Source organism: Triturus cristatus, chromosome 12, assembly GCF_964204655.1.
Source record: "Triturus cristatus chromosome 12, aTriCri1.1, whole genome shotgun sequence".
NCBI classification, from domain to species: domain Eukaryota; kingdom Metazoa; phylum Chordata; class Amphibia; order Caudata; family Salamandridae; genus Triturus; species Triturus cristatus.
Genome location: NC_140595.1, coordinates 538,006,011 through 538,026,384, shown reverse-complemented (window position 1 = coordinate 538,026,384; position 20,374 = coordinate 538,006,011). Strand labels below are relative to the sequence as shown.

General features: G+C 44.4%; 1 protein-coding gene across 4 annotated transcripts in view; it reads left to right on the top strand.

The window, feature by feature from the left end:
* LOC146776237 (dynein axonemal assembly factor 1-like) overlaps nucleotides 1–20,374 on the top strand; it is a 668,903-nt gene that overhangs the window by 226,848 nt on the left and 421,681 nt on the right. For all 4 annotated transcript variants that reach the window (XM_085638027.1, XM_085638025.1, XM_085638028.1 and 1 more), the window contains one exon: nucleotides 14,846–14,937. In XM_085638027.1, coding sequence (XP_085494153.1) covers nucleotides 14,846–14,937 — 92 coding nt within the window. The remainder of the gene's footprint in view (nucleotides 1–14,845; nucleotides 14,938–20,374) is intronic.

Here is a 20,374-nt window from a genome sequence, read left to right as displayed (position 1 = left end):
TTCCCGACTCTATGGTTCAAGTTATCATTAATACAATACATAGTCCAGCGCACCTAGGAGAAAAAGCTATGCTAGACAGCATTCAACACATTTGGTTTAACAAACATTTGCGAGCCGCAGCTAAACAAAAAGTTCGTACCTGTATGATCTGTTGTCAGTTTAACCCAGGTAAAAGCATTCCCGTAGAACAGGGTGGATTTCAGCCTCTTGATCACCCTTTTGAAGTCCTCCAGATGGATGATATCCAGATGGAACGATGTCGAGGATTCAAATATGTTCTTGTAGTTGTTTGTGCTCTTTCCCGTTGGACAGAAGCCTACCCGGTCTCAGATTACACTGCCCCGACTACTGCCAAACAGTTGGTTCGAGAATTCTTCCCACGGTACGGTTTACCACGTGTTGTCTACTCAGATAACGGCCAGCCGTTCTCATCCGAATTAATGAAACACGTTTCACTTTTGTTAGGCTATCAATGGAGATTTCACTGTGTCCGACACCCCGAGGCAGCAGGTCTCGTGGAACGACATAATCAAACTCTGAAAATTAGATTGTCCAAAATATGTAGACAGAAAGGTGTCGATTGGGTAGTAGCCTTACCAGTTGCACTCTTTTACATGAGAATGGTAGCACATTCTCGAACAGGGCTATCCCCGTATGAGGTGATCTTCGGTAGACCACCAAATATGTGGGGGACGCCTATACCACGCAAAATAACTGATGTTGACTGTAATATGCTGACAGATTACCTGGCTTCCTTGATGTCTGCACTACAATCTTGTCGTTCACAGGTAGCTGCAGCCTTTCCCGACAACACCGAGGTGAAACCCCATGACGTAGTTCCTGGGGACCTGGTGTTAGTGCGGAATTTTGACCGGAAGACTCAGCTGGATCCTAGGTGGAAATCGCCTCAACTTGTACTACTCACCACAAGGACAGCCGTGAAAATCGAGGGAAGAAAAGGATGGTTGCACTCGAGTCATATCAAGAAATTTTATGGACTACCATCCGATATAGAGACTAAACCCTGTATTTCCTCAAAGACAGACTCAAAGTTCCCCTTGGCTGAGCAATCGAACTCAGAAATCTATAAACTAAAATTGAGGTCCAATAAGTCAGACAATTTGATTGTTTAAGTCCTCTCCAAGGTGAATCGGTTGAATTTGTCTCTGACATGTATCCTCTGGACCGGAATAGAGAAAGAAATAATCGAATGCTGCTCAAGAAACATGCGTACTGTAAATCACTGCGTAGTCATTGCACAGTGACGTTATTAATTTTGTTTTTCTTATGTCTTTTAATAATGGCTGCAAGTATATTGTTGCACATATATTATCCTATTTCTAAACATGTTTACAATGTTACTGCTGAACATTCTTTTAGTGAATTTCCTCCGCATGAGTTGTCATATAGATTTGCGCTGCGCAACAACACTTTTATTAGTATGTTACATCATTCCCATCAGGTTAGCAATGCTACAAATTGTTGGATATGTGGCCGACTCCCTCCCTATCAGAACTATAAGGGAGTTTTGCCCCTCTTTCCATATCCGTTCACACACAATGGCTCCTGTGGAGCATGGTTTAGTTTAATTAATTCCTTAGATTCAAACTCAGTAGCTTATCAAGACAACTGGGTATGGGGAAACCTGAACTTAGTTTTGCTTAAAGTCTGCTACCCTAACAAGGAGGGACTTCCCAAAAGAACAGGAACTGATCTAGAAAATGAAGTATATGGATTAGGTAATTTTACACTTAACCTCATGATCCTGAACGTTGAATCTGAAGCTACACCAATATTGTCCGCCATGTCGGTATTCCCAGTAAAAGGGGAACTATGTATAAGAAAGAATGGCTCCATACACATGGGCCATAGTAAATGCACCACTGTGATAAAATTCAGTGATCAAGGCAAGTCTACATTTAGAGCTTCTCGTCATTCCTACTTTATATGTGGCCAGACCGCATATATACGCCTACCTCTAGATTGGGATGGTACCTGTTACATAGCATTCCTTCTACCACCTGTTTTCCTAGCTCCTCCTGATTATCATAGAAATACTCATTTAGTACACAATAGACAGCAGAGAGATCTCCCAATCGTTGATTACACTGAAACAGCATGGGAAAAATACACAGATTTCAATAAAGGTTTCTTCCCCTATATAGGTACAGTCACTAATAGTAAGTTGATACGTAGATTAACTAGAACCCTTGAAGCAGTAGTGAACGAAACTATTTCCGCCTTAGGCAATTTAACAGAAGAGCAGTCTGCTATGCGGATTGTTGTGCTTCAGAATCGTCTTGTCCTTGACGTCATCCTGGCCGATAGGGGCAGAGCTTGTAGGGTCATCGGATCAAGTTGTTGCATTTTCATACCAGAAAATTCACCGTCAGTATATAAAGCCATAACCTGCCTTCATAAGATTGTAAGCCAGATACACCAGAGTCCAGGCACCTGGACTTGGTCCGGTTGGTTCTGGGGCGTGTTGTCAGCCTGGGGATGGAGAATGCTCTCCTTCCTAGGTATTGGCTTTCTCATACTATTCAGTTGCTGCTTATGTCTACAATGTGGGCCAGCGATTTGTGGTCTATGTGCCACCTCATGTATCACACATCCAAGTTTTCGTTCGAGATCCCGGAAGAAGAAAGAAGAACAAATGATGTTATATGAACAGATCGATGGATTGATGAAGATTGATATCTCCTAAGGGCAAGTAGGGGACAAGGAGGGAATGTGGAAATATGGATTTTTATGGTCGGTTATGTCCCCTATCTTGGACCCCAACGGTTTCATGTATAAGTCACAAGTACATGTATGTTCCCTCCAGTTCCAGTTATGAAGACGCAAATACATGTGCGTCCACCGTCAACATGTCCTCTTTCAGATCCGCCATGAATGGGCCGGATATTCTATTCCTAAGTATGAAAGGCCACCGGCTTTATATGGTTCATTTATCCCATTTTACAGTCCAGGCGAGTAGGCCCTGATTCTGCCACCAAGCCTTTTCCTGCCTTCTGCCTCTGAAAGCTCCAGTCTGAGCCCGCATCTGTGACCATGAACTTTGTCTTACTCCCTGCGCGGCTAACGGTGCCTGATCCAGCCTGTCGCTTGCCAAAAACTGTATTTCACCCTCGAGATTATCTCCTCCGCTCCCCATCCGATGCATTCCTGTCTAGTAGTTTAGGTAAACATTCCTCCAACTACCGTGCAAAGGGGCCAGGCCTCGCTGCCCTCATGCAAGTAATTCATAAACCCTGTTACCATGGAATATTCCTACCCCCTCGCATCTAGTGTAGACACTTAGACGCTTGTACATGCACTAACAGTCAGTATAGTCAGTATAGAATAAGATTCTATCCTAAGAGACCTCTCTTTTTGGATAACACAGTTCTTTAAACATAGGATATTAGATATGATTTGGGATTAGGTTGACATAACCCCAGACTTTTGTCTCCACATGTAGAGCTAAATGTCAAGTCCCATTCTCCCCCTAGTTGCACGTCAAATCACACGTCATGCTGCTGCGCGCGCATCTCTGCCAAGTATTTTTGCTGACATTGCGAAATTCTTTCATGGAACCACCCATTTGTGACATCATACCTAATGACGTTCTTTAGTTACGCCTAGTTACACCCATTTTAGTTACGCATGTATATCTTTATCTCTGTTATCAACTGTTACGCCTCCTGCATCTGTTTCACTGTAATGCCTCTTCTATAAAAATGATTACCTGTCAATAATGTATTGTCCCTTCCTTCCTGAACTTTCGTGGTGATGGAATAGAAGGCCCATAATTCGAATTATGTTCCTTTGTATAGGAATAAAGCCCGTTCCGAATCTCTAATACCACGGATTCTGCCTCTTATTTTACTGAGCTATTCTTATTAATTTTCCGCATCAAATTAAGTACCGGTAATTAAATTATTTACCACAGTCCACGGCTAGTTTCTCTCTTCAAAGTGGTCGGAAGAGATCACAAAATCAAGGCAGAGACACTAGCAGGAAGCAGTGATCTTTACTCTTTCTGAATGGTCACACTTGCCGAGATTTTAAGTTGTTTAAACGAAGGAGATTTTATGGCTGCTCTGGATATGGAAGATGCATATTTCCACATACCTATCCACCCCAAACATCGCAAAAGTCTTCGCTTTACAGTAGCTGGCGTCCACTATTAGTTCAAGGTGCTCCGGTTTGGGCTGAAATCGGCGCCAAGAATCTTCACGAAGTGCTTGGCACCAGTAGCAGCAGCATTGAGATCTCGAGGAATACAAATATTCCCTTATTTAGACGATTGGCTGCTCCAAGGTCCTTCAGAACACAAAACCAATGCTGCCACAGAAGAATGTATACATCTATTCGCTTCTCTGTGACTGACCCTCAACGAGAGCAAATCACAGTTACACCCTCTCCAAGTCATGCCTTTTCTTGGAGCACTGTTAGACACGGTCCAGTGCAAAGCATTCTTGTAGCACGACCGCCAGTTGCGTCTTCAGAAGTTGGCAAAGTTAATTGCAAAAAGAAAGTCAGTTTCAGTCCGAATGTTTGCTTCGCTGCTCGTAATGTGCTTTTCAGCGATACATTTCATACCCTTAGCACGGCTCAAAATGAGACCTCTTCAGGAAGAACTGCACCTTCAATGGCAACAGGCCATGGGTTTGTTCGACGATACTATCAGGATCACACAGCGCATGTTAAATTCTCTGCATTGGTGGTCACAGACAGAGAATTTAACCCAAGGCCTCACTTTCCTACAGACCATTCCAGACTTCATTTTAACGACCGATGCCTCCATGGAAGGATGGGGAGGTCATCTGCAGGATTTGCAGATTCAAGGAAGATGGTTTCATTTTTCTGTCTCTCCAAGCGTTCCTTCCAAGGATTGCGGGTTCCTCAGTGCTAGTCCGTACCGACAACACCACCAACATGTATTATGTCAACAAACAAGGAGGAACGAAATCAGCTACACTCTCGTAGGAGGCTCAGGAATTGTGGGAGTGGATCACACTCCAAAAGATAACACTGAGAACTGAACATGTCAGGGGTCTCCACAATACCCTGACAGACACGCTGAGCAGGTCTCAGTGAGACTGTCACGAGTGGGAGCTAGAGCAGGAGCAGGCAAACACAGTGTTCCAGGCCTGGGGCAAACCTGCGCTGGACCTATTCGCAACGAGGGAGAACAAGAAATGCTGATACTATGCCAGTAGGTTCCCTCAACAGGGATCAAGAGCGAATGCCCTGTCCATGCGATGGTCAGGGATTTGTGCGTATGCTTTTCCCCCCAATACCATTGATTCTGAAGGTGCTCCACAAGATGAAGCTGGAGGGTTGCCGTTTAATACTGATTGCATGCCGTTGGCCAAGGCAATATTGGTTCCAGGAACTTCTCCTATTGTCTCAAGACAGGCCCATTCGCCTTCTTCCGACGCCTACAATGTTATCGAGGGACAGAGGGCAAGTACTTCATCCGGACCCACAGTCCCTACACTTGCACACATGGCTCCTGATTTCTTAGAGTTCAAGGACCTCAACATTTCACAGGACTATCGTGAGATTTTGGCCAAATCCAGAGCGGATCTCAAATTCCTCACTTGGAAGGTCGCCCTTTTATTGGTTACTGCAAGAAGGGTTAGTGAGATCCAAGCTGTCACTATCAAGGAGCCCTTTTTGCAGTTTACTCAGGACTACGTAATCCTTCAAATAAATCCCAAGCTCATCCCTAAGGTACCGACTCAATTTCACTTGAATGAACCGGTAAGATTAAGAACATTCTTTCCGGATCCATCCACTCCAGCTGAAAGAGCATTACGCTCCCTGGATATTAAGCGCTGTTTAAAATTCTACCTACAGAAAACTAAGGACATCAGACGGTCCAACCAACTGTTCGTGGCCTATGGTCAAGCAACTCTTGGAAATGCAGTAACAAAGGCAACAATAGCCAGATGGCTGGAATCTGCTATTCATTTCTGCCATGACAAGGCTAACAAGCCTTTGCAGAGGAAAGTCAAAGCTCATTCGACAAGAACTATATCAACTTCTACAGCTTTGTTTTCTGGAGTGACTCTAGAAAATATCTGTCGTGCTGCGACATGGAAAAATGTCCTCACGTTCACGAAGCATTGCTGTCTTCAATCTTCGCATCAAGAAGATGTAGCGGTTGGACAGGCTGTTCTATGCTATCTCTTTCATTAAGCTCAGATTCAGGTACTTTTTCTCTTTTATGTATTATTCCATTACTTTTAATATTTATGCAAATATACAGACTTATATGCCTAAAATCGTAAATATTTCTATATACTTACATATATATTTATATAATGTCTTTTCTATAGCTTTTGCTTCTTAAAGGCTTGGTTTAAAAAAAAATAATAATAATAATAATTTATGATGTTTTCAACCTTTGTGGATGCTATTTGGGAGTTTATGAGCACGTGTCTCCAACCATCCGCGAACGACAGTATATTGGTATACTGCTTGCTACTCTGATTCAGGCATGTGAATCTATGAAAGATACCCCAATACTGGATAAGAAAACAAGTTACTTACCTGTAACTACAGTTATCCAGTATTGGTATCTTTCATAGATTCACGTGCACCCACCCTCCTCCCCGACGAGTCAGCTCTCTATAATCTGGCATACTAACTTCCCACTTGTGCTAGGAAAATCTGAGGAGAACTGCCTCTGCTGGGAAGGGTCTAGAGGGTGCTGGTAGCTGATTGGTTGGAACCAACTTTTGGTTCTTTTTACTATAATGCTGTAGATAGGCTACTAAGATGTAGGCCTTAGGGTTTTTCTTTTAGCCTACTACTGTTATTTACTTTTGGTACTACTTTTGTATTTACCGTGGGACTCCCACCTCGGCGATGGGGAATGATTCAGGCATGTGAATCTATGAAAGATACCAATACTGGATAACTGTAGTTACAGGTAAGTAACTTGTTTTCATATTCAATCAGACAGGGTCCATTTCTTGAGCTGCACAGAGTTAGTGGCCCTGGATGCACTGTGGCCGGCACAGACACACCGCCACGGGACGGTGACTTGTGGTGCACTGTGGTAGAGCCATGTGAGCTGAGCGGGTCCTCCTTGATGTCGAAGGTGAATGTCGCGGAGTGTTTCGGGGCACAGTGGAAGGTGTCCTTCCAGGGCATGATGCAGAGGGCAGAAGCAAGCCGTAACAGGCAAATGGAGGAGTAGAATGCTACAGACTCATTTTTACCACCAAGTCAGTATCAGCTACATGATAATGAAGACAACCCGCAGGCCATAGACTCAGACGCCACCAAAGTTCAACCAGAGAGTGTCCATGAATTTTGGGGCACCGAGTCAGTGGCACTAGGGCTGAAAGGAGATGCAGTCTGCGATGAGGCCTGTACAATGATATAAACTCTGCCATAAATAAATCAAGGATCAGATCCAAATGTTTGACCTACTTGACCACAGTGTAGTCTGAAGGCAGCGGTCCGCATGGGCCCACAGACACGTGTCGTTGGGATGCTATGCACAGAGTCGCTGGCACCACATTGAAGGGAGTACAGTGAAATAAAGGCTGCCATAAACATATGACCACGGCCATCATGAAATCAAGACTCAGTTCCATATGTGTGACCTGCTGGACCGCAGTGTAGGCCGGAGGCAGCAGTCAGCAAGGGCCAACCGCTGTCCAGCTAGCTCCTCCTGGAACTCTCACACACGACGTTGGAATGGCATGTGGCGATGATTTGTGGTTAACGGAGGTAGGAGCACCAGAGCTGAGCGTATTTGCAGCCTGCGACGATGTCGTGTCCTGCCTGGTCCGGACTGGGTTGGATTAGTGTGAGGCCTGCTGGACCGCAGTGTCGGCCGAAGGCAGTAGTCAGCAAGGCACCACAGACAGGTGTCGTTCGGATGCTATGCACAGAGTTGGTGGCACCACATCGAAGGGAGTACAGTGATATGAACTCAGCCATAAAGTGTGTACTCTGCCATTGCATAATCAAGACTCAGTTCCAAATGGGTGACCTACTTGACTGCAGTGTAGGCCGGTGGAGTACATCAACGAGAAAGGAGTGCTGGGTTCCTGTGTCGCGGAGGCCGTGATGGTCTGAGGAGGCTGCCATGGTCGCGGGCTTCAGGCCTGGAGCTTGCACAGGCATGTGTTGGGCCCTGTTTGACACACGCCAGTGTAGGCAGGTGAGCGGTGTGGCCTGGTTGAACAGGGGCGGCCAAGATAGGGGCCTGGGGTGCAGCAGGCGCACATGATCGCATGCCCTGCTGCTCACGGTGTCGGCCTTGTGGTGGGCTGTGAGGTGCTGCCCTGGCAGGCACGTTGGCCATTCCGGAAGAGAACCAGGCCCAGAGCTACGTGCTTTTTATTCACACCCCTACGCTAGCCTGGCATACGCCGGGCCAGCCCACTCCGCTCACGCTACCAGAGGAGGACATAACAAGCTACTTTTCTGTGATCTTCCCCACTGGCTGAGGTTACATGGTTGCGTCCGCTGTCCACTGCACTCCAAACACCAGCAGCATATGTCGACATGGACATGTCTGTAGTCTGCATACTGCAGTCTGTCCAGCACATCCACGCCACACTTGGCATTGTGTACATTCTCATTCATGGGTCACTTGCCTCCTTCACACATGCCTGGTTCCCACCTCTCCCCACAATCTGCTATTCTGTAGCTGAGGTGCCATGCCGTAGATGGCTCATGTACATGGCTAGCCCAGGTTACCACAGTCAGTTGTGCTGTCGTGTATAGTGGGTGGGCATGTTGTTTGGCATGTTGTATGTGAGGTAATGTGTGCATTCCCAGAGTTGTGAGTTGCGTGATTGTGGAGTTGGGGTGTGTGGTGTGTTCATTTGGTACTTACCAACGAGCAGTGCATTTCCGTAGGTGCCATCCTGGAAGTGCTGGTTGATGATGGACTGTCGGAAGATGTAGGAATCATGCACACTGCCTGGGTAGTTGGCAACAACATTGGTGAGGAGTCCCTGGTGGTCCACTATTGCCTGCACATTGAAGGAATGCGTGTGCTTTCTGTTGCGGTAATTGTCTGCAGGGGGCACAAGTATGACATGTGTGCAGTCAATTGCCCCAACACGTGCGGGAAGCCAGCTATGGCGTAGAAGCCTTGCTTGGTCTCCTGCTGTTCCTGCACAGTGTGGGGGAAGTGAAGGTGCTGGGTTACCGAGCTGATGATAGCATCCAAGACAGTTGTGATGAACTTTGATAGGGCTGGCTGTGAGACTCCTCCGACTCTGGCAGTTGTTGGTTGGAAGGTACCAGAGGTCAACAGATGCAGCACAGCCAGCAGCTTTGTCTGCGGAGGGATGTTGGTTGCCAGCTGTGTTGGTACCGTCAGCCTGTGGGCTATGATGTTCACGATGCGGAGGATGGTTGTCCTTTTGAACCTGTAGTGGGCAATGACATTGTCTAGTGTTATGTCTGTGAGGCTGGTGTGTTTTCCGAAGGTCTGCTGTCTTAGTCTACGCTGCCTCTGTGGTAGTCCGGGGGGATGGGTGGGGGGTAATCCGGGAGGAGGGGCCCCTGGGTGTGGTGGCGGTGGGTGTTGTGGCTCTCTTGGGGCTCAGAGCATCATGATCAGTAGCTCCATGGCATCTGTTGTTTTTCAGGTGTGGCTCTGGGCTGGGCTCCCTTTTATGGTGCAGGTTGTCGACCGACTTTACACCAGGTTAGAGCAGGTGTAATTCCTGCTGCTAATGCGCCTTATCGCCTGTTTTGGGATCTTATCGCCGATCTGGCTGGTCGTTGAGAATGTTGCGGAGTGGTGTTTTTGCGGCTTTTTGCACAGGAACGTCTACTCTGCATCTCATTAGCGTTAGTTGCCGGCGACATCTGTGGCGATGTTTTTTGCGCCTGCTATCGCCGGAAAAATGGTCATGTCGGCGGTTAGCACCGGTTTGTGAATGGAGTGATAACCTTATCGCCACTTTGGCTGCGATAAAGTGTCGATAACTTGCCGATAGGTCCTTGAGAATAGGCCCCTTAGTGTAGTCAAGCTACAAATAGCGATAGTCCTATGCAAATATGAACACTCAACTTCAGAAAGGTACTTATATTTGCTTTACAAAAGGTTAGCTAAGTTTCATTTTGTAAATTGCTACATGCAGTGACTAGTCTCAGGGGGCAAAGTAAACATAAGTAACAACACTGTGGTGTTGCTATCAGTATTGTGAAAGTCAGAAACACATTCTGCCCACTTGCCATTGACACTTCGTCCAAAGGTGATTGATTCCATGTTTGCAGCACTAGCAATTTGTGTATAACACAAAAGAGCGTGCTGTTGTGTGATGCTGAGCCATGAAGGATGTTTCTGCAGTCAGAGCCACGTTCCTGTAAGATTTAAATAAACTGGATGATAACTGTTCAGTCCTATAGGTATGTAATATTTGTGAAAGATACGAGTGCTTTCATGTGAGACGCGCAAGCATGAAGAACTGCTCTGCAGGTTACAGCCTTGATGATGTGAGATCTGTGTCATCTGCAATCTGTGTCCAATGCATAAGACTGTAAACTATATGTAATCTAATTGATGTCTTGGCTGTCTGAAACTGACTCTGTTAGATAGATCTAATACGTAACATTTGTAATCTGTCATAAATCCTAGTCCCTACAGACACTATAACCTGAATAGCTGCTCTAGGGCCTAAACTCACAACATCCCTGAAATCTGTAGTTTGCTACTGGAGCATATATCTATAACCCAAGCAACAGAGGCAATGTGGAGAAGGTTTAAAAAGCTTAGCACTGTGCCTGCAAAATAACGAACCCAAGGCTTCAAAGTAATGTGCACCTACCCCAGCACCATGAGTAAAAGCCCTGGGATCCTGAGTGCGGAACAATGTCATGCTATTTCTCCTCACAATAGATTACTGAGTTCCAGTCCTTTCCTCTGGGCATATTGTCAACTCTTCTCCTACATCACAAATATTTCTGCTTGCTAAGCACCCAAGTTTTTTGTTTTTCCTGAAAGTTGCATAGATGACTCTGACTAATGTTGTCTAAGTTGTGGGACTGTAAGATCTTAGCCATGGTGAGTGAAGGGCATGGCTGGCTTATGGTGTTCAAATGTTTCTCAGAAGCTGGAAAGAGTGCCACAACCTTTTTGTGGTAGTTGATAATAGAATTTAACATTCTGGTCAGCTTTTTTATATAAGACGATTGTTGTTGAGTTTTTCCTTCATTCGGAGCACCTATCATGCAGTATGTGTGCAGCTTTGTTGCACATAGCCTCGTTATGTCACCGGTGGCACGTGAAGTAACAGTTGATGTTGTAGCACAAATGATAAAATGCTGAATGTGCTGCATGGCTAAACACTTATAAAGTCCCAAAGGCGAGACATATTGGCTATGCCAATGCTTGTTTTCTAAGATGTTTCTTGTGCCCCGTCTTCAGCTTGACACTAACTTCATGATTTAGAGGGCTGCAATGAGACATCTGGCACAACACAAGTGCTTGCCATATCTTCCCATCTTTGTGTTCTGCTGCCTGATTTAGAGGGCAGAGCAAGCCAATCTCCATCATAACGTTATACATTATAGTTATAAACATTTGAAAATGTTCATTCCTATGTCGACTTCCAGAATGCATCGTCATAGAGAATTAAATTATAGCCATACAATGCCTACCATGATGCCAAGTTTTCTTGTTCTTTATCTTTTTTATCTATTAAGAAAATATTAAATATGAAAATTTAAAAAAGCTAAAAATCCAAATGGCGTTTACAACTATATGGAGCTGCTTTGCTGCCAATAGCCACCTGAATCAAAGTCTGCATCGCACTGGCAATTAATCCCTCAATTCTTGGTAAAGATCCCACTTTTAGGTTAAAATTGATTTATTGGTGCAGAAGTCTCCATAACTTGATGTTAGTAATGTCTATCTAAATAATGACTAGGACTGACAGAAGGGCACTCGGACAGTTAGACCTTCATCATGCTCATCTGCACCACGTCCTATTCAATGTGGTATCCTCCAGGGAGTTTCTTTAACATTTACCTGGAGCCCTTGGTTTCTCTTATTTACAATCACAGCTTTCGTTTTAGTCCTATAGAGAGATGGCGAATAGGTACTCCTTTGCTTGGGTGCAGTTGCTACAGAATTTATGTCAACATGCTCACACTAAGCTAATTAATTAGGAGACACTTGTTTAAATTAAACTCTGATAAGACATAGACAATAATTGCAGGATGCACTGAAATTACACGGATATCTCTGTTTGCAGCAGAAAATGTAAGTCTTTGTTCCTTACCCATAAAAGGTGCAAGGAACCTTGAGGTTTGAGGCCTCACTGCACTTTGCATCTTAGATACAGGTGGTGTCTCATCCCTGACAAAGGAATGTGCATTTTTTTGCTCTTAATGTCCTGATCGCACCCAGATTGGACTATGCTGTGTCAGATTAACTACTGTAACATTTAAAATTCAAGATGTTGCCTCATAAGTGGTGATATTAGTCAAGAAGTATGATATTTATGTAAGGGTTTTGTATCGCACTACGCGTACGATTACTTGAGACTGCTAGACCAGTTAGTATGAACTCCAGGTGAAGAGGCATGGGCAGTGCGCCTATTGTAACCCTTAGCTGTAAGTGAATCAATTAAAAAACTAATTTTGCAGAGTTTTGTGAATTGACGTTGGCTTCCTTTAGATATCGCTGTACGGCGAATGACATTCTGCAGTCTTGAGGCTGTGTACCCTGGTCATCTACCATTGTGTTTTATCCCCTTAAAAGAGCATTGTTAGATCGTTTTGGTTGGTATATATCTAAATATATATTCAAATGAAACACAAAAAATATTTGCAATTCAATTACAAAACATTAAATAAATTGCCAAATAAAATATTTAAAAAAAAACACATTTAAAAACAAACCAGAGATTTCTGGTATGAGTATAATCTGAAACCAGGTTTTGCAGGTCATCTGGACCTTTGTTCCAGTACATTTTGTGGACTATGCAGAGAACCATGAAATGTAATCTTGGCTTCTACAGTAAGCCATTGGTGCACTATCAGGGAAGAATTAATGTGGTCACATTTTTTGTTGGTTTATGCACTTTCTGGTCATTTGCTTCTGTAATCTTTGAAGTCTGGCAATGAGTTTCCTTGGATGAACTGTAGAGATGATGTTGAAGAACCTCAGATGTGCCAGGGCCAGGTTTTTCATAACTCTCTCCAATACTTAGGGGTTCATTACGATGACGGTGAGACTGCCATCGACAGGCTGTCCGTAGTTGTCTCACCGCCATCTGATGGTCTTTCCCCACCCACCACATTACGGTGGTTGGCGGTCGGAAACTCTGACCTCCACGCATCGGACGGCTCCTTGAGCCCGCCGGTGTGGCGGAGGGCCTCCCAATCCCTGCATTGGTGGTGGTGCCTACCAGGGTTTTGGATGTCCCTCCCCGCCAGCCTTTCCATGGCGTTTCACCCGCCACGAAAAGGCTGGTGGAGATGGACACTGGGGGCCCGTAGCGGGCCCCCCTTCACCCCATGGCACATTGTTTTGGGTGTTGCGGGGCACTTATGGTGCCCTCCCACATATCCATGCACCATGTGCCTGCCACCTAGTGCAGGGATATGTAAAATGTCCCTTTTTCACATTGCGGTGGGTGCTGCAGCCAACATCACCTGCCGCAATGTAAAGTGGTGGCGGTCGCATTGTAATTGGCCCTGTGGGACTGCCACCTTGTAGGCGGGCGGTCCCAGTCCCCAATACAATGGTGGATGGACTTGTCCGCCATCTTAATGAATCCCTTCTTTTGGAGGAATGGAAAGGTTTTCTGAAACAATGGAAGTGCTTTCTGAAGTAGGGAGAACTGTTGATTGATCCTATTGATAACTGCGTTGAACAAAAGTTCAGGTTCCCAGCATTTTGGGCAGTAGTGGAAGGACTTGCAAGATCATCTGGCCAGATGTTTAGTGGTGGGAAGAGTTTGGGATCATTGACACAATATTGAGGTAAACGATATCATTTGACACAAATATCTTGTAAAAAATATTGTTTACCAAAATATTGTGTCTCTATAATGGTAAGTAAAAAATATTGAAAATAAAATATTGATTCACGGCGAACTGCACTCTCAAACAAGTTAAATTTATTGGCAGAAAACAGCTCCGGTATGTAACACTCAAAGGCATCACACAATGCTTAATGCTTTTCAGGCATTACGTCCTTTCTCAAAGACAGCATGTGTGAAAGAGCGGCATTGTCCAATTTATCCTCTAATCACTCTCAGTTGGTACAATTCATTCAGTTGGTACAATGCATCTTGGGATTGTATGTCCAAAAAAACATTGGTAGGAATTTCCATATTTTTCTCCTGTAATCTTTAACTTATCCTTTTTTATGCAATTCTTAATCATGACTGAAATAAAGAGACTCATATTGCAGCCGTTAAAACCTTCATGTTTATCAGCTTTAGAAATGTTCGTATTGTATCCCCTTTTCTTTTGAAAAATTTTAAATGTGAAAGGTTTGTGCAAGAAAGGTCTTACTATCAAAAGTGTTTCATAAAAACTAAACTCTGGTTCTGCCGTAGCCTTACTTCCTTGGGATAATAATAAAACCCCTTGTACAGTTTGCATAGTTTGCATTCTTATCTATACATTTTATGATTTTGACTAATGTGTTTTTCAAAGATATAAGGACAGTAACCTCTGCTCAAAGCCCCAACTGGTAGCTGCCAGGTTTTAAGTAACTTATGTTTGCTTTCTCAGTTGTCTGCTTTGTAAATAGTACAGATTTTTGAAATCTTGTTTCCTTATTCAGTAAGTTTTTATGGTATTGTTATGCATATTTAAATTTAATAAGACTCAAAATAGATCGTTCATATTTCAGGATGACAAAAAAATTTCTGCGTGACCACTGCAAACAGCACAAACTCTATTGCACGCCATACTTGAATGACACACTTTACCTTCACTATAAAGGTAAGTCCGTTTTCCTGCGGTGAGCTTGTTGAATGATCGTGTATGACCCCAATGCGTAGGTATCGGCTTCTGTAACCTGTGCTACCCAGCTCATAACGACAGTCAGATAATTGTTGAAAATAACCCAAAAACCTGTGAAGATTTTTTTTAGCATATTGGCATATTGTGTGTAACCTTCTTCTATATGGAGCTTTGATAATCTAGTGAATTTACTTAAAAATCTTCAGAATGTATTGTAGCAATATATGTGTATGCTATTTTCACTGCGCAAACCTAGCCAAAAGGCAGCGGAGTGCTGTACACGTTCAAAGTCAACAAGTAATAGGAGCAGAAGCTACTTTGTGGTCGGTTAATGCATTGTGATGTACTGTTTTTTAAAGAAATGTTTTAAAGAAGTGTTTTTAAAGAAGTGAGTCTTCAACTCTTTCCTAAATTAGAGCAGCATTGGGGTGGTCTTCATGGCTAAAGGGATTTTGTTCCAGATCCTAGGGGGCATAGATGTCAAAAACTGGGTGTCTTGTTTTTTCTTTTTTGCACTTCTTGGTCTGCAGTCCGATGCTGCCCTTGCTGCGGGTGTGCCAAGAACCACCAGTGATGGAGAGTTTGTCTGCAAGATAAGGGGGAGGCTGGCTGTGGTAGCTTTTTAAATGATACAGATGGTTTTGAAGATAGTGTGGGCCAGCAAGGGAAGCCAATGGAATTCCATCAGGATGGGGTGATTTGATCATATTTGTTCAGGCCATGGATGAGGTGGTCTGCGGCATGTAGGATGCCCTTAAAGGGGGCCCGTATAGACTCTGGATGGCAATTAATTAGGACATTACCACCATTCAGGTGCAAGAGTATGAGGACTTGAAAAGCAGTTCTAAACTAATGTGGAAGAAATGGGTGGACTTTCCTTAGAAGAGAGAGCTGGTATCAGGATGTCTTGTTTTTGTTGTGGGCAATCCATCACCTTAGGTTGAGGTTGATGTCCAGGGTGGATCAAAGTGACTTGGCATCCAGGTGAAAGTTGGGTTTCAAAGCTATCAAGGTTCATGCTGTCTAGCCAGGTTTGTACTATATCTTGTTTGTTGTACTTGACAAATAAAAGAAATTCTATTTTTGGTTGACCTTCAGGTAGGCCCTGAACATCTACGTCTGGATGATTTGCAAGCGTTCTTTCAGGTGCTGGATGTGTGAATTAGAGGAACCTTTCAAGTAGATTTGTGTATCATTTGCATTTTAGTGAGTCTTCGTGCTGTTATATATGAGTAGAACACCAAACATCTCCATGTAAAGGTGGATGATAAGAGACAGTATAAAGCTCTGGGGAACACCAGAGGTAACAGGTAACAGGCATCAGGCGGTGCCCATGTAAACAACCTGGTGTCAGTTTTAAAGGTAAGAGGAGAGCCAGTGAAGGCCATTACCAGTGAATCCCATTTGAGGCTCCAGGATGCTTATGGGGGTGGGATGGTCAACTGTGTCGAAGGCAACTGAGAAATGTCCAGCAATATCAGGAGACAGAAGTCATCTTTGTCTGTGGTAAAGAGAATATTGTCTTCAATGTGTGAGGTAGAGGTCTATGATGCAGTGTGCTCTGAAGCCAGATTTGTAGTCATGCAGGAGATGATTAGGTTTGATTGTATATAAGTGTTGAACATAGCCTGGTTTTTCAGTAATCTTGCCAATGAATGGTAGGTGAATGATTGGCTGTACCTGGTGAGGTCGTAAGAGTCTAGTCTATGTTTGTGGGAGGATCTGGCCTGTTTTGAGTGCATCTGTTAAAATGCCTTGTGTCAGGGAGGCAATAACAATGATAAGTGTGTGTAAGAGAGCATCACCAGAGAGAGCTTTGATTAGGGACGATGGTAAGACATCATCTTCTTGAGAAGTTAAGAAATGGCTTTGAGGAGTTGAGTATGTCAGTGAGATCTGGGAGGGATTGTTCTTTAACCCCTTGAGTGCCCCGCCCTTTCCCCCTCCTGTGCCGGCCCTTTCATTAGCGGGCGGGGTCCATGACGAGATAGTCTCGTCATGGGCACAGCGCAACCGCGCTCCATGACGAGACTATCTCGTCATGGGCACAGAAGGGGTTAAAGACAGATCATTGTGATATTTTATGGGAAAAGATGGGTGCAAGAATTGAAGCAAGCTTGATTTCATTGATGTTCTATGCTTTCATTGAAGAGGGGATTGATTGCATTGCACTTTCCTGTGAAGGGAGAAATAGATAGGTCTGCCCGAGGGTTGATGCAGTGCTTGATTATGTTGAACAGTGTTCTGCTTTTTGTTGGTGGTGTTGTTATAGTACATTGCTTTCGCTGATGCGAGGAGATGCCTGGCTGCTGCGAAGAGGGACTTCAGTTCCAAGTGATTAGGAGTTCTGTTTTTCTTCCATTTTCTTTTCTGTCTGAGGATGGATCATTTATTTTCAGCAAAGTCTTAGTGCCAGGTTGCTGAAGGCATCTATTAATTTAAGCTGAAAGGCACATGAAATGTTCTGTAGAGACATCTCAGAATACTGCTCTCTTGAAGAAAGTGTCTGCATTGTGCTTAGAGTTCTTGGGTTTTCATTCCATAAGATGTTCATAACTAGTATTATGTCCAGAATTCTTTATGCAGGCGCACAGAATCATGTGAACGGATGCAGAGTAGTCAGCAAGAGACAATATTCCATGGTGTGACTCTTTCCTCCGGGGGAATTTTTTCACAGAATTAACTAATCACTTTTTTTCTGCATTTGGTCCGATCATCACTCTATCGATTTTACCATCACCATCAACGCTAGGATCAAGATACCTCTAACAAGCGGAGGCACAAGCAAGAAATGGCGCGCCATCGACAAACTTGCATTTATAGACACCCTAGCCAGCTCTATACCTACTCTTGACCAAGATGTCAATACCTCGGACGAAAATATCTCAAAATGGCTTACAAAGGCGTGTAATGTCCATGCCCCTCTGACTAAATTCTCACGCACGCGACACACAGAGGCTCATAAATGGTTCTCTGTCGAGCTGAAAAAGCAAAAGCTCGAGCTGCGCCGGAAAGAAAGGAAATGGAGGCTCAATTACTCCATGGGGGACAAAGCACAATTTTCGCTAGCCTGTAAGGACTATAAAAGAGCGATCCGAGAAGCCAAAGCGGCTTATTTCTCGGCTAGAATTCTAAATGCACATAATACTTCCAAAGAAATCTTTTCCATAGTTAACGATCTCTGTAACACTGAAAGAACCCACCCCAAACAAATACCCACTCAGGCTGTATGTAACTCCCTCAACACCTATTTTCTGGATAAAATTGCAACTATTAAAGCCAGCATCTCTACTTCCCCAGACAGGGCCGACTCGACCATTACACCTATCAATCCTATCACTATGGATCATTTCCCCGCCATCTCCCCTCAGACTTTCTTAGACCTTCTGGTCCGGGGCAACTCCGGCTCCCCAAACAACTGCTGTCCCCCTCACATCCTCCAGGACGTTTTGCCCACCCTCCCTCATAGTGTGCTCCCCTTCCTTAACGATTCACTACGGCAGGGCAAGGTTCCCAGCACATTTAAGAACGCAATAGTGCACCCTCTTTTGAAAAAACCAGGGGCTGATCCAACAAATACCTCAAATTATCGCCCTATCTCTCTTCTCCCCTACTTAGCAAAAATTCTCGAGGCTCATGTTGCTAAATCTCTCTCCAACTTTCTAGAACAGTCCGAATATTTGGAACCCAACCAAGCAGGTTTCCGACCCGCTCACTCCACCGAGTCAGTTATCCTTGCAGTCCTGGACACTATGAGAGCAAACGCAGACAGGGGAACCCCACAAGCCTTGGTCCTCCTCGACCTCTCGGCCGCGTTCGACACGGTCGACCATGACATCTTGTTGACTCGTGTCGAGCAGGCTGGCCTCCAGGGTGCGGCATATAGCTGGATCAAATCCTTTCTCGATGACCGAACCCAAGCAGTCCATCTTGGACCTTTCACTGCACCCAGATCCGCTACCTCTTGTGGGTGCCTCAGGGGTCCTGTCTTTCACCCCATTTATTTAACCTTTATCTTAAACCTCTGGTAAACTCTTTAAAAAATAGGAAGGTAACTACCTTCAACTATGCGGATGATCTGCAACTCATTTTTACATTGGACTCCCCGGATTCTGCCCTCGAATTGCAAGCCACCATGCTCCATATTCAACATTGGATGAACCTCAATCATCTTAAACTCAATCCCGGTAAGACAGAACTTGTATTGCCGGGGAGGAGTGAGATCAATTGGGGCCCCCACTTCTGGCCTACGGACCTTGGACCACCCCTAGCCCCCTCTACCTCAGTGAAGAGCCTCGGCGTCACCCTTAACTCAGACCTTTCTCTTAGAGGCCAGGTGGGGTCAATGGTCTCTTCCTGTGTTTTCCAACTGAGGAAAATCAGGAAAATAAGCCACTTATTAACCCAATCGGCACTCACTCAGGTAGTGATCTCCTTGGTACTCTCGCGCCTCGATTTCTCAAATTCCATCTACCTCGGTCTGCCGGCGTACCTACTCAAGCGACTACAAATAGTTCAAAATCAGGCAGCGAGACTGATATTCAATCACCCTAAATGGATGCCGACCAGTCCCCTGTTAGCCAAACTGCATTGGCTTCCCATCGGCAAACGTGCTGTTTTCAAGACCGGATGTCTGATCTTCAAGGCCTTGTACAGCAGGAGTCCCAAATTTATTAATCATTTGATCGTCAAACATGTCCCACGCCGCAACCTCCGATCTGCTCACCTTAATCTCCTCACCATTCCAGTTTTTAAACTTAAACGCCAAGGCGGTTGCAGGTTCTCTTACCTTGCTCCTAACCTCTGGAACTCCTTCCCATTGAGCATCAGGATGCAGGGTACCTTGATGGGTTTCATAAAGGCTCTCAAGACCTGGTTGTACTTGCAAAGCTACGTCTAGCTCACCCCACCGTAACTCTCATACAATCAGCGCCATGAAACCTTATGGTGACCATGCGCTTTACAAATTCCGATTAACATAACATAACATAACATAGTTTGTTTAAACATCTGCCTAAAGATTCCTGTTAATGCCAAGCTCTTGACAGCACTACTTTAAGAAAAAATAATTAACTTAGTGGCATCATACATATGAAACCTTGCTAAGTTTTGATTTGTATTACATTGTAATTCTATTTTTATAGTTCCTACTACTCTTGAAAAGGATTTGAAGAGGTTAGTCTTGGTTGTCAGGTGATAGTCCTCTTGATCAATAGCTCTTTCACATGCCTCTCTTCTTTTGAGATTGCTTTAACATCACATTTCGTAATGAATTGTACTTTTCTATTTGATCTCTGATTTTGTTAAACATGCCTCAACTCTTGACGTGTCTTGTCCTGTTTTCACTCCCCTGGTAGCCTCCCCTTTCTGTTTCCATTTGCATTGCGGCATAGGGTTTTTTAACTTTGTTTATATG